This window comes from Rosa chinensis, chromosome 1, assembly GCF_002994745.2.
Source record: "Rosa chinensis cultivar Old Blush chromosome 1, RchiOBHm-V2, whole genome shotgun sequence".
Lineage (NCBI taxonomy): Eukaryota > Viridiplantae > Streptophyta > Magnoliopsida > Rosales > Rosaceae > Rosa > Rosa chinensis.
The window spans coordinates 11,237,455-11,251,788 of record NC_037088.1 but is presented as its reverse complement, the minus strand read 5'-3'; the positions used below and the strand labels follow the sequence as shown (position 1 = coordinate 11,251,788).

The 14,334-nt window shown below is 39.6% G+C and overlaps 2 protein-coding genes across 6 annotated transcripts; one reads left to right on the top strand and one right to left on the bottom strand.

Annotated features, from left to right (window-relative positions):
* The first annotated feature begins 1,307 nt into the window (after positions 1–1,307).
* LOC121051028 lies at positions 1,308–3,693 on the top strand. Of its 2 annotated transcripts, XM_040512847.1 has the most exons (9): positions 1,308–1,438; positions 1,522–1,742; positions 1,822–2,006; positions 2,345–2,434; positions 2,535–2,591; positions 2,661–2,810; positions 2,930–2,987; positions 3,076–3,152; positions 3,247–3,693. In XM_040512847.1, exons 3-9 carry the CDS (start codon positions 1,899–1,901, stop codon positions 3,349–3,351), a joined length of 645 nt encoding a protein of 214 aa, XP_040368781.1. In that variant the 5' UTR covers positions 1,308–1,438; positions 1,522–1,742; positions 1,822–1,898; the 3' UTR covers positions 3,352–3,693. The 2 variants fall into 2 exon arrangements, with proteins under 2 accessions (XP_040368781.1, XP_040368780.1); XM_040512846.1 differs by having other exon boundaries at positions 1,522–2,006.
* A 48-nt stretch (positions 3,694–3,741) lies between these two features.
* On the bottom strand, positions 3,742–8,062 carry LOC112173362 (uncharacterized protein C16G5.07c). 4 transcript variants are annotated; one of them, XM_024310988.2, is made up of 8 exons: positions 7,762–8,062; positions 6,418–6,658; positions 6,175–6,324; positions 5,647–5,704; positions 5,487–5,573; positions 5,304–5,351; positions 4,263–4,301; positions 3,742–4,079 (listed from the first exon to the last, which is right to left on the bottom strand). In XM_024310988.2, exons 1-7 carry the CDS (start codon positions 7,929–7,931, stop codon positions 4,285–4,287), a joined length of 771 nt encoding a protein of 256 aa, XP_024166756.1. In that variant the 5' UTR covers positions 7,932–8,062; the 3' UTR covers positions 3,742–4,079; positions 4,263–4,284. The 4 variants fall into 4 exon arrangements, with proteins under 4 accessions (XP_024166756.1, XP_024166749.1, XP_040368769.1 ...); XM_024310981.2 differs by having other exon boundaries at positions 3,742–4,075; XM_040512835.1 differs by having other exon boundaries at positions 3,742–4,146; positions 7,762–8,061.
* Positions 8,063–14,334: the final 6,272 nt, after the last annotated feature.

Genomic DNA, 14,334 nt, shown 5'->3' with positions numbered 1-14,334 from the left:
TCGATAATCACGGTGGAAGATCTCATATTACAAGGATCAAGAAGTGTTCACAGGAGATGGTAGAGACCACCGTGAGGCGACAACTGGGTCGACATTGAGGGCTCATCCTTGACACTATTGGCCGACGCTGGTGTGGAACTTCAGGAACTATTGGGCGCAGTTCAAGAGGTGGAAATCGGGGTAGTGCCGTGGACAGCTAGGGTGATGCTGTCACCGATCAGGACTGTAGATGAATACAGCGACGCGCATATCAATAGGTCACACTTTAAACAAATTTGGACAGTATTGCTTCCGTTTGCAGTTGTCACCGATCTTATGATAGTATCGATGGCGGTGGTGCAATTGAATGTCGCCAGTCTAGCCTCCAGGTTCAAAGTGTGGACATCTCTTTTCGGGGTGTCCAGAGCAAAATGGAGTCTATGGTTTTTGGGGTTTGGCAAAGTTTGGACTAGTATTGGGCTTTGGGTTTTTGGACCCCAAATTTGAAACTTTGGATCTTTAGGCCCATGTCATGATAGAGTGCTAGGGTGCCTTCTCTTTTCATGTACCGACGATTTGCAGATATTAGCCAAGAAGGTGTATGCTAAAGAGGTTTTGAGTGTATTGTACTCAAGTAACCCTCCTAGCCCTCGCTTAAAGGGCAAGGAAAAAATATAGGTAGGTGTGATGGGGGCTAATATACTATGTTGTACAATTCTCCATAGTTTATAGGCTAAGTGAGCGGTTGATTCGAATATATAGGTGGTCTATTTCTATGTATCGCAGTAGTTCTCTTACTACAACTTCTGGATCTGTCTAATTAAAGGCAGCAGAATGATATGTAATGGTCATCTTAACATGCGCTAATGAAATCTACATTTCTTTCAAAAAAAAAAAAAAAAACTCATGTATTTCTTTACAATGATAAAATATTAACTAGTAATATGTCTACATTTGTGTGATATCCATCGTTTTGGCATAATATACAGTTTTGACACAAAAGTATCCCTTTTTTTTTTTTTTTGAGAATGAATACAAAAGTACCCCTTTATATTCTTTTGTTTCGTAAAATGAGTATGCAGGTGATAATCACCTCGGTATGTATATATCATGCTGCAAGAGATTATATGAATCACCTTGAAACCAAAATTCCCTTTTATCTAACTAGAGTAGGGAAGTATTTTCTACTAGTTTATTAAACTCTGACCAGATATTGTCTAATTCTCTTAAGGCAATTAATAAACTTGCTAATTTCACTTATACGTATGAAGGATTCCTCAACATTTTATAAACCAAAAACACTTACGTACAAGTGCTATAAATTCCGCCAACAAAAAAGGAAAAGAAAAGAAATTCACAATATGAGTATGTTTAGGCGTAATTGCTTGAACGCGTTGAGATCTGTGAGACGTCTCAGCCATGCTCGATTTCGAAATTATCCAAGCTGCGGCTGTGTCGGGTAATTCATACCGTAAACCCTAAAAGTATTTGAATACTTTGATGAGTTATGGTTTCTTATGCGGGTCTAAATTTTATGTGCAGAGATCCCCCTGCACAATTTTGCGGTTCGGTTGTGGCCCCGAAAGACCATGCTTATGTGATTGAAAGTTTTGATTGGTACTGGGAGACTCTCATGCCTGGAGAATCAGTGATCCTGTTTCCCTTGACCGATACAATTGCTCATGTGCAATGTTTCAACTAGAAGCAGCTTATAGCTCCTGACCACACAGTTTTCACCAACGACCTTTTCCCAATTACAGTTAGTACGTGGTCTGATTTCGATCTCTCAAGGTAATGTCATCGATCAAATTCTTGAACTCTCCAGGGCTACTACTTGTATAGGTACTGAGAATCTCTCTCTCTCTCTCACACACACAAATTGAGATGCTCCGCGGGCCTCGTATCTTCCTGAACATCCTATGGCTACAGCTATTAGGCGTGCCAAGACTGCCATGCGTTCTGCGGTTGGGAGAGTGGCTTATGATAACTTATATCTCGAAACACGATGCATCAACAATTTCATAGTGGTACGTTTAATTTGCTCTTGATTACTGCAGGTCTAGAACCTCTAAATCAATCAGGTCATAACCTCTAATTATTGTTTGATTTCTCTGACAATCTAGAGGAGAGTGAGTTTTAGGGGAAAGATTTGGGAAAAGCTGAAAACCTCCTCCTTTTCTCTGTTGAGTTTTACTGTTTTTTCTTCTTTTTCTTTTTCTGGTAGTAACATCTTTCAAGTAATTCAAATTTTTTTTTTTACAATATATCATCAACCTCAGGTAAAATCATTACCAGCTTTTTAGTCGTGTCCTTTTACCATTACTTAGGGTTTTGTTTTGATTTGTTTTTTTTTTTTTTTCATGAGACTAGTCCTCCCCCGATTCATTGGAGTGGTGGGTTTCTGGTGCCCAATACCCAGGCGGTTGTGATCGAGCGGTTTGGAAAGTACCCCAAGGTGATGTAGCCTGGAATACATCGCTTAATTCCATTTGTTGATAAAATCGTAAACGTGGTTTCCTTGAGAGAAAAGACTATTCATATTCCTGCGCATGCAGAACGCTACGACCAGGAATTCTATTCCCCTTTCGGTTTCTGCGGAATTTACAATGATGGTAAGTAACTCTGAGTTCGGTTTTTATATCATTATGGTATGCTGAGTACTCACAAGCCCTCTCCTACAGATTTCGGACCCTGTGCTGGCCTCTTATGAGGTTGACAATCCCGTGGTCGAGACTATTGCTCTTGCGCAGCGTACTCTTCGTTCTGTAATTGGGCAATTCACTTTCGAGCACATACTACAGTGTCGTGGATACCTTCATAATCATCTAATTGTAGGTTCCATTACTTTTTTTTTTTTCCCTTTGCTCTTGATAACTATTCTGGTCTAAAAATTCCGTCAGACCATATAAGTAAAACATATCCAGCTTATTTGATTGGCATCATCATGCAGTTTGCACTCGTCCACGAGGTAGGGAGATGGGGAGTTGCTTGTCGGAGCTTTGAGATAAGTAAGTGTTTTTGGACTAGTGTTTTATTTTATGCTCTAGAACTATTGATCCTTTAGTAAATGCTCATATATACTTGTTTTGATGATAGCTTATCAGCTGTTTCACCTGAGTTTAAAAAAGTTCTTGAGGACCGGAAGGCAGAGAAACAAAACAAAGGATTGGCAGGTAATATAAAACTATAAGCAGTTTTAGTCACAGTGATGTGCATTACTGTTGATAGTTTTCTCATCACATTTTTCTCATTGATTGCACACCACAGAGGTTCTTAGCATTTCGTCCAATGCCCAAGCTTGTGCGGGGTAAAGCTATTCCAGACACCTGTTTGCTCCGAGCTTCTCAATTCCATGCATCAAACCAGACTTAGGTCATGGACCTTTGCTGGGAGTAATTTATTTCCGAGAGATATTTTGAGAACAGTTTTCTTGGTCTTACACATTATGGTGAAATCTGGAGCTGACTTGTGACCGAAAATCTTGTGTTGGAATGTTGTACACATCCCGGCTGTTTTACTTTACAACTTCTAATTCTCCCTGGCTGGTCATGTGCCTTTTAAACAACATTATGGTTGAAATAGATTCTATATTTCTATATGACCTTTTAAACAAACATTATCAATTTCTGTATGATCCCTGTATTGCAATTTTTGTTTGTGTGGACTGCTTTCTCTTGGCAACTGTTTGGGCTAGGAGGTGAAGAGTTTTTGCCTTCAGCCAAATATATATATAATTCAACAAAAGTTGGCTACGCTATAGAATAAGAAACCAAGGCCTAACAGGAACTTTACATTGCAGGATCTGCCTGAAAATACAAGAAAGAGTGTCTAGTACACACTCCCCTATCTTTGTGTGACTGAAAAGGAATTACAACTAGAAAAAGAAATTAATACAAGAAAAACCGCCAAAGCGATTTCACACATCCATGAGGATTACTAAAGATGAAACCTTGTTATGTCCCAACACAGATGACCTAATGAAGCAAGTTTATTGTATTGGCCTCTAAAGATGTGAGATTGATAATGGTGCTGATTCTCCAAAGAACTTGGGTCTTCTGATCCAGCAAATAAACTTTAACTGGCCCTCTACCTGAAACTAACTTCAAATTAAGAAAATATTTTGGCTTCAATAAGGCCATGCAGGAGTCCTTAAGCCTGAAGCACAACCTATAGGAACAATAATTTTCCAATAATAATCTCTAATTGCAAAAAATGTAGAAGCCAAGCAAAGACTGATCACACATCTAAGTTTAACTTAATAATTGAAAGGATATCATACATACCTCACATCTGCAAGTTCTTCATTTAGTTTGATGGAGAACCTGATGACCAATTTCACAGCACTTAGATTCCAAACAATTTAGCAACACAGAAAAAATGAAAGCAAGAGAAACAGTATGAGAAAGAAAGATCAGGAATATGGCGTATGAGTTGGCCAGCTGGTGAATTTATAAAGGGCTGGTCTATTAATGAATGAAGACTACAACGGGGTGTACTCAGATTTTAAAAGATTGTGTTTGAGTTTTTATAATCCATGTATTTACTTAATCCACGGATTGTTTTCATTTCATATGGACTCTGATTGAGGCGTATGAGTTGGCCAGCTGGTGAATTTATAAAGGGCTGGTCTATTAATGAATGAAGACTACAACGGGGTGTACTCAGATTTTAAAAGATTGTGTTTGAGTTTTTATAATCCATGTATTTACTTAATCCACGGATTGTTTTCATTTCATATGGACTCTGATTGAGGCAAGAGAGGGATTGTTTTAATTACTTCATCCAATAATTAGTTATCGGATGGGAGCAGAGGCTAGAGAGAACAGGGCAATGGGTCTAGAGCGAAATGGATGAGCGTCATCTATTGAGGATAGTAGTCATAGTGAGCTTCTTCATTCTTTGACCAAGAAAGAGTCCTCAAAATCTATTGGGAAGTGGCTGGATTGTTTTTGGGTTTTGATATGTATAAGAAGCATTGTAAAACCGTCTACAATCTAGCATTTAATGAAATCCTTAAAAAACCGTTACTTTTGAATACCGCCAGACTTGAATGGATAATTTTAAATCCTAATTGAATACAACAATATTTAAAAGGACTTTTTAAAATCTCTATTAAATACCTATGAACTTTTAACATACAAAAAAGAAAATCTTGTACTCTTAAATGAATACACCCTATGTTAATATGATTCCTACTTGAGTAATCTATGCATCAATATTGTTTAGTACACAAAAACCAAAAAGAACGCTCTAGCACTACCATTTTGGACTCTTCACCTTTTATTGAAAATAGTACAAGCACAATAGAGGGAACAAAACCTTACCTCGTCTCCCACCAGCTTCCTTAGTAGCCTTGGAGAAGAAGTCAGCAACTTCCGTAAAGTGCAGAAATCAACAAGAGCAATGTTAGATGACAAAGTTATCTAATTCTAGGAACATACACGTTAAATTAATCCACGAAGTGCACATTACTGGGACTAAACTACTTAGAGTTAAGAGTTCCGTACCTGACTCCAGTATGGCAGCTCTCTTTGCTTTGGTTGCCTTAAAGTCCTCAATAGCTTTCTTCACCTCATGTGGAAGTGCTATGTCATCTGCATAATAAGTCAAGCATTTGCAAAAAGATTTTTCTCAAACATAAAATTAAACACTTGCAAAAAGTCATACTTATCTCAAATGCCTCACAAGACAAGCCCCATCTACAGATCCTGTCGTTGAGAAATGACTGCAAAATGATGCCACTCAAGAAACTTAATAAGGCAAACTCAAAGAAAATAAAATTATACAAAGTGATGCCAAACTTTTAGGGTTATGTTTTACAGTGTACATGTCGACCATTAACTTATCCTGCATATAAGGAACCAAACAAAGACTTAAATTTCGTGTCCCTTTGTTTTTAACCCATCTACTCATATCTCTTGTTTTGGTCAGCCAAACAACCAAAATATACATATATGGCATAATAAACCTGACACAATACAGAAAAAAGTAACATCTTGAAGAGAATATATAGCTCAACATGTTTCTAAAATAAAATAAAATAGTTTTCCAATAAGATAATGTGTTATCCTGCGATTCATATTTCCCGAATGACTACGACACATTAGCTTTCCTCCATTATAAACCTGACCCAACAAGGCTTTACCTAAAATTTTTCATGTGCTTTGTGTTGTGTTAACATGCTGATAAACCTACCGATATGTGTAGATTGAGGCTTCGCTGCTCTTTCATTATCTGTTCAACAGTGAGTTCACCAACTACATCACACAGAATACTCTGAGCAAGACCAGTAGCCTTATCAATGGGATTGTCGACCGCATAAGAGGCTAACAGAGGCTCCACAATCTGCAGCAGACAAAAATAAGAGAAGATAAAAGAGGTTCTTATTACCTGCTGAAAATTGTACTGAAGGACACATCCAATTCAAGAATGGGATACCTTGAGTGTTAAATGGCCAGTAACAGTAAGGCTCACGTTGTTTTTGGTTATAGCTTTCTGGGCAAGAAGATTTATGGTCTTGGGTTTCAAGCAATGCACGGAAGCAATTTTATCAAAATACGGAATTAAGAAATATTCTCCAGATAATAGGGTCTTGGAGTACATTCCAAACCACCGCTTAATGACAACAGCCCGCCTGGGAGGCACCAGAACTCGACGAGTCCCAAAAGTGATATGATTTCTACACATAAATATAATAATTAGAACCAGTATCATACAAGTATTGATCATGGCAACTGCCCACCAAATAAGTAAATCACTCGAATTAATTCATAAAAGAATAACTATCAATCGAATACTTGTAAAAAGACCAAAAAATAATGCTAACTGGGTGATCCGTACGAAAAGGGAAAAAATTTCACATTCTTCATTTCGGGGAGGGAAGATTAGGAAAAACCTATTTGATTGCAGCTTTCTCCAAATCACCAGAAAAAAAAGCATGAAAAGGAAAATTGTTCAATACCTCCTTGAAAGGGGTGGTGTTGTATAGCTTAAAGCAAGAGAACGATTCTGTAGGGAGTATGTTACTGGTATGCTAGGGGTGTAACTGAAGTAATGTCTAATATCTATTTTTCGTGAAAACATCAATTGTATTAATGAGGGCCATGAGGCAACACTTACTGTGAAAAAATTACAAAGGGAAAAGCGTGGACTAAGAGCTTAGAGTTCATGCAACATCTATGCAAAAGATGCTGAGCCACAATGGAGGTACATCAATATCTTCTTACTTTGACATAAAGCACGGATACGCCATTGATGTCAATTGTCAAAATTTGTGCTTGCACAACTAAAGTGGAAAAGAATTCTTCCGATTAAAAAGAGATCAGCATAAACAGTAAAAAGGAACAAAACCCAGATATAATTTTAGGTGTCGAACACGAGCAGAGCTAGCTGACTCAAGGTGAGACCGGACCTTGATCACAACTAGCTGAGCACGCTAAACGTGGAGAGCAAAACACCAATCTGCTCTCCCAGCTATATGCCACCAGGAACACATTCAGTTAGACTCTTTGGAACACCTTTAATATCTATATAAATGCACCCATTTTGTCTAACATAAATAGTATCTAATGGAAATGTATCCATAATGGAATGAAAACACAGAGAAGATTATTTTGGTCAAAGATAAACGATTAAAGGCCAACAATTTACAACGCTCAAAGCCCAAGACGATCAGACAAAACCAAACACAAGAACAATGTACAACATTAATCCGCAAGGTCAAAACATGAATTATCAGATATCAAACAGAGGTTAATCTGGAAAGAAAAAATTGAGATTTACCTGTCATCGACACCGCTGGCGTAATTTCGAACGGTCTGGAAACTGTCCGATCGAGCAAACGAAGAAGACGACGACGACGGAGACAACTGGGATAACCAAGAGCTGGCAGATGAGGAATGGTTGAGGTGCCTCACAGATCTCAACGCGTTAAGGGATTTAGGCTTAAACATTCTTCTTTTGCCTTGCTTCACCTTTCGCTCAAACTATCAGGCTGATGGGGAAGGGTTGAGGCGCAGAGTGGTGCATGCAATCTAATTTATTCTGGGTTCCCTATCGTCTTAAGTGGGACTATGCGCCAAAGGGAGTGCCACGGGCCTTCAATAGGTCATGTCGTGTTGGGTTCAGGTCATGTCAAGATATATTTATCGTGTTACAAGAAACAAATTTAAACTCAATTAATTTAATAATTATGTTAAAATTTAAATTTAAATTCAACCTATTTATTAAACAGGTTATCAGTTTAACCCATCAAATGACTTTTTCAACATAAAAAATAACATAAGATGTTGTTGTTCAATCAGAGACTGATTTTTCTCTGACCTAAAGCTCTGCTGGGGTTTTGGAATCCTCTGCTAGCGACTTTTCATATTCTCATTGTTGCTTGTCAATGGTAGCTCTAGTAGATTTTGGTCTGCTTATCCTCTTCTTCGGCGCACTAGGTGACGCTGATGCTGTGGTGAGTTTGGGGGTTGGGGGCGCTACTATTTCTACGTCCAGGCTCAATGTAGTGCAGAATGCGGTCTCATTTGTGGGGATGGCTTCTGGGGGGTGGATGAGCTGCCAAGTCTTAGGTTGGTCCATTTCGTATAGGACAGGTCGTTTCCGATCAGGTCCTCTAGATATTGGTGCTCTTGCTGCAAGTGCCGAGATTCGGCCGGGCAGTGGCCTTACTATCGTGACTGGTGGTGGTGGGCTGATTTACTCGAACTCCATGGGTCATTGCTCTGAGGATGCCAACATTGGTGGGTCTTGGTCAGATTCGCCGGGCGGTCCCTGTGGTGAATTTCATGACGGTTGTAGCAACTGGAATGGCAATGGCAATGGATTCACCGGTGGATGCGGTGGCTCCGGTTCTAACCATGGCAGTGGCTTGGAGGAATATGCTAGAACCTCTAAAAGCTGGGCTTTTAGGGCTTCTAGGTAGACTTGGAGCTTAATGTGGGCTTGGATGTTCTGGGCCCATAGAATTTTTAATGTTTTTATTTTTATTTTAGCGTTTGGTCTCCATCCTTTTTCACTAAAAGATGATGGACCTGTTTTTTTGTTTTTTGGAGTGGGGAAGATCAATAAGAAACAAGTGGGTTCGTAGGTAGTTTATTAATTTCGGAGCTTACTTAGTTTCTTGTTTTTGTGCTTAATTAAAAAAGGTGGGTGTGCTGGGTAGTGTGTTCTGTGTAATGACTTCTTCTGACCGCCCTAGGGCAAGCCGCTATTGTATTGCTTGTTGAAATTTATAAATGCGTGACCTTTTCGCCTAAAAAAAAAAACTTAACCCTTTTAATAAATAGGTCATGTCATGTTGGACAAAATGACATTTTTTTTTGGGAAAAATCTGTTTAGTCCATGAAGTATTACTTTTTCCTCTTTTCAGTCCCTACCTTTTTAATTTAATCCCAAAAGTCCCTGAACTCAAAATATTCAATCCAACGGGTCCATTTCATCCGGTTGCTTGCTGACATATCAGTTTTCGATTTGCCAGCTCAGTGCCACGTAAGACGCCAATTTTGTAAAGTGACTAATTTTCCCTTGGCCTCTATTACGATCGTTTGAGACAGCCAGAACCCGTAATTCCTCTCAAACCCTAAAATTTGAACCCGTAATCCCCAAATCCATAATTCCAATTTCAATCCTGTTCAAGTTTGAAAGTGGTACACTTGAAAGTGAAATCCGGCTAGAATAGTGAATGAAACTGATCCGAGTTGCAACTCGAAAAATAGAGGTGGCGACATGGTGGTGAAGGACGTCGATGTTTGGGTTCCTCGAGATGAAGGAGGCCAAAATGATGAGCTCCCTAATTATGGTGAGTTTCGAGCTGCGATTTGTGTGTACTGATTGATGGTCATCGTTTCTAGGGTTTTTGAAAAAAAAAAATTGGGGGTTTTAAATTTACAGGGTTTGTGGATGACTATGTTAGCTTTTTTTGGTCGAAATATTCATTTTCAAATTATTGGTGTTGGATCTAAAGGGTTTTGCTATGGTTTGCTAGGGTCGATTTGTAGGGTTTCCAAAAAGTTTGTGGCTTTTTAGCTTTATGAGTTTCTGCGTTTGGGGATGTATGTTTATAGCTAAGATTGAGGGTTGGTGTGAGGTGTAAAGTATGAAAATGAGTGTTTGATATAGTTTGTGAAGCTGCTAGGTTGTTGAGACCGTGTGCATATGCTTTTAATATAAGCCAAGTTGTTGTTGAACTGATTTTAGCTTATAATATTGGGTCCTAGTAATGCTATGTGTGGTCCTAGAATAGAGTGAATTCTTTAGTCTCTCATGTGAATGGTTTGGCTGTTTGTGGTATTGTTGTCTGCTTGTGTCCCCTTTCTATTTTCTGTTGTACCTCTTTTAAGAGGCAAAGAGTAGTGGTTGTGAGTCTTTATTAATTGTTAGCTTAAGTAACTAATGCTTTTTATTGACCTATGCAGCTCATCCAAACTATTTTACAATGAAGATATTCCATGGAGGGTGCATAAGTGGCAACAACTATGTTGGAGGGAAGGTAGATTACTATGACAATGTGGACAAAGATAGGATGTCCCTTGTTGAAGTTGATAATATGGTTAAGCAGCTAAATCCAGCTTGTGCAGATCAAATGATTGATTATTGGTATCGGGTTGGTGATGAAGGAGACGAGTTGACTAAGTTGGATTTATGCAGCTTATGCAGATCAAAGGATTGATCATGGATTGTGGATGCTAGGAAAAAGCCACTAGTCAGCATGTTTGAAGACATAAGATTGAAGCTTATGAAGAGGATTCAGGTGAGAAAGGCAAAAAATGGAGGCTTATGAAGGAAATATCTGCCCCAAGCCAAGGCAAGTATTGGAGAAGAGCAAGGTGAAGGCTGCAACCGACTGTAGGCTCATCTGTGGTAGACTTCAAATCACAATTGTTCGAACATGAGTAATTATGGATCCAATCCATAAACATTCATGAACCTCTTAGAAGATATAGCGACTAAGGTTTGTTCTATAGACCTCCAAGATATCACGGTTTTTACCTATGATGAACACTTAACCAATTTGGGAATGACTTTTGTGTGGGTAAGAGAGATACCCAACATTAGCAAAAACCTTCCAAAACACATGTTGTTTTGGGATGGGGATAAAGGACGCAGGCCAATGTTGGCGGCTTTCCTAGTGTGTGATGGGTCCGAATCCATCATCTCTCTGTAGGGATAAATCATGCCCATATCAGCTGTACATCTCTAGTATCGAAAGATATCTTTTACACCAATCCAATGACGTCGCGTTGGCGTAGAGCTATATCTAGCTAACAAGTTCACTGCAAATGAGATACCCGATTTTGTGCACAGAGCTAAGTACAATAATGGGCCTATTGTACTTAAGTGGGGCACTTTTGCCTCTAGCACATCTTTGCCATCATCCTTTGGACGAAGATGATCATTTTCAGGATCAAGACTATGGACTATCATGGGGGTGCTTGAAGGCTTGACCTTGTCAAAATGCCTAAGCATCTATCAACACGATGCTCAAGTTTCAAACCGAGACATAATCGTGTTCTCCCAAAATCATTCATCTCAAACTCAGATTTCAAGTGTTCAGCGGTTTCCCTTAACTCTTTAAGGGCTTCTAATGAAGATCATGTCCAACATGAACCGCGATAGAATCTGAAACTTGTTATGGAAACGTGCGGGTGTATCCCTTCCCAATCAAGTAGTCACTTTAGTGAGCGTTTCAACCTCATTGTAAACGCTCTCCATGGTATAGAGCCACTTGACTTGGGTAAATGAAATTCACCATGAACCTTCATGTATATTCCATATCTAGATCCCCATTTAGATACATAGTGACCACATTAATTTGCAGGCTGCATGTTCAGTTATTTGGAAACTACCAAACTGACAGGGTAGTGGAGTGCAATAACATCCATTACGAGAAAATATGTCTCATCGTAGTCGATTCCAGGGCTTTTTGTGAGAAGCCTTGCGCCATAAGGCGAGATTACCATCTCTTTTTCTCATCACACTTTCTAACGAAGACCCATTAGTCAACAGGTTTTATGTCAGGAGGTGTTGGCATCACTGGCTCAAAAGCCTTCATTTTAGTTAGAGAATCCAACTTAACCTGGATCTCATCTTTCCATTTAGGCCAAATTTCTCTATGTTGGCATTCATTCATCAACGGAGTGTGGTTCGATATCACCGGACTCAACAAACTCATGTGCAATGAAATGCGCAGTTGCATCATCAATTATGATGGCGTTTCTATCCCACGTCTCATGTACACTAGTGTAATTTTCATAGAGCTCTATATTCTCAGGAATAGGTTATGACGTTGAGGCGTCCCCCAACGATAACCATAACCTGGAAGATACTCATGAGACGGATTTTGAGTCTTGATGATCAAATGATTGGAATGTTTCAAAGTATCATTCGAACTCATGGGCCTCCCATGCATCCTAGCTGGGGCCATGGCCTATAACGCCAGAGTGCCACTTTCTTTGGTGTTGGCGCCATGCCTACTTCCGTGTAGGGTGGCGCTACGTCCTCTCGTAGGGACGTCCTTCCTTGCAGTTTGCAGTGTATTTGTGCGTTCTCGTCACTTTAACGGGGATCGAGATGAGACATAGTGGGGACAGACTACGACAATTCATGTCGTTCCTGCTGAACATCTGTGTTCTTATCTCCCCCTAACGACGGGAAAACTGTCTCATCAAAGTGACATCCACAAATCTAGCGGTAATGAGATCGCCTAGCAAGGGCATTAAATGGCGGACGTTTGTTGGAATCTCAAATCTAACGTAGTTTCCCATTCGTCTGAAAAGACCCATCATAGGGCACTGTGGCGGCACAATTGCCACATAAATGACACACTCAAATATGCGCAAGTACGATACTTGTACTTAGTCACTAGCTGTAACGTATAGATACATTGAGTGTCAATAGGTCATAGACGAATTAGAATAGCTGCATGCGATATTACATCACCCCAAATAGATATAAGGAGATTGGTGCGCATTACCAATGTCTGGACTACCATCGTAGTCATTTCCGCGAGACCATTTGGGTGTGTTCATGGGAATATGATGTCCAACATCAGACCCAATGCAATAATCATTGAAAGTCTTCGATGTAGACTGTCTAGCAATGTCAAATCCAATTGACTGAATAGGATGATCTAGGGAGTGAGCCCCTTGTTATCTGGTTTGTGCTAGAAGTGTAGAATAAGTAGCTTTTACAAGTGGACAATGGCACAACACGTGACCAGCGTGTTTGCATGTCAACATCATGAGATATTTAAACATCCGTAGGTTGGTTGAATCAGTCCACAGATTCCCCATGGATTCTATGTAAGAATAGAATGAGTATTTTCATATCCTTTGCATAGGATGGTCTCAGTCCTAATTTCCTTAAGGAACGAGCTTTGTAAAACGAGCGAGAGGCTTTAGAAGCAACCAATAAGGATTTTAGTTGGGCCTAAGCATCTAGAACGCTATTTGAAGCAAAGTTGGTGATTGTAACATCACCTAGGGCGCCATCACCATGATGGGTGTCATCCATGGCATCATGGATAAAGACTGTGCTAGCCCTAGGCTGGTGGTGGACGGCGGCTGCTTTGGAGGCAGTGGCGGCGGTCTCACTTAGTCCAAGAATCAACTTTTGATTCACGCTTCTTTTCTCTCAAAAGAAAGGATGTCTGTGTGAAGTCTTTAGTAGACGGATCATCATATCATGACTAGGATGACCTATCCTGTTGTGACAAAGCCGATATGTGTCTAAATCCAAGAGATCTTCTCTCATAACTTTATTAGATTTAATATCTCAAATAATGATATAGAGTCCACTAGAGAAACACGTAAACTTCTCTAAGATGCGCCTTTGTTCGCAATCGTTAGAGGTATTGCAAAGGAACTCATTTCCGTTCTCTACATGCATTTTTGCATGGAATCTGTTGGTTATTCATAGGGTGCGATTTGCCCTAGGAGCATAGAGAGTTTCTGTGACAGTAATCAAGGTGCCATTTGGCAAGTGGAACTTGGGCTATTCCATGTCCTTGAACTAATACTGATGGCCCAGCCATCGTAGTCACAAAGTAATATGCTCAGAATCAAAATTGAGTCATACTGAAAAGAACTGGAAATTTTATTCATAAGCCAACGGAGTTACATCATTATCTCTTTGACCAAAGAAAATCTAATCCAAAATGCTAGCTAATGCAAAACAATGGTAGTCATCTAACTTCTTTCGGTAATTTCAAAATAAATGTGACTAGGTGAGTAGAGAGAGGTCGGTGGAGCAAGGCTCGCTTAAGTACCACTAATCTCAGAACCTTCCTAGACAACACACTTACTTTGGGTGAGCCTACTTTTGAAGAAAGACTAAACCATTGGCATTTACTAC

Bases quoted from the DNA above. Each gene is read 5' to 3' on its own strand.
- LOC121051028 (XM_040512847.1), top strand. From the start codon at position 1,899: ATGGCTACAGCTATTAGGCGTGCCAAGACTGCCATGCGTTCTGCGGTT. The intron at 2,007-2,344 runs GTACGTTTAATT...TTTTTTCATGAG, and splicing joins GCATCAACAATTTCATAGTG to ACTAGTCCTCCCCCGATTCA. The intron at 2,811-2,929 runs GTAGGTTCCATT...ATCATCATGCAG, and splicing joins ACCTTCATAATCATCTAATT to TTTGCACTCGTCCACGAGGT.
- LOC112173362 (XM_024310988.2), bottom strand. From the start codon at position 7,931: ATGTTTAAGCCTAAATCCCTTAACGCGTTGAGATCTGTGAGGCACCTC. The intron at 6,659-7,761 runs GTAAATCTCAAT...ATTTATGTGTAG, and splicing joins GCCAGCGGTGTCGATGACAG to AAATCATATCACTTTTGGGA. The intron at 6,325-6,417 runs GTATCCCATTCT...TGTCTGCTGCAG, and splicing joins CTGGCCATTTAACACTCAAG to ATTGTGGAGCCTCTGTTAGC.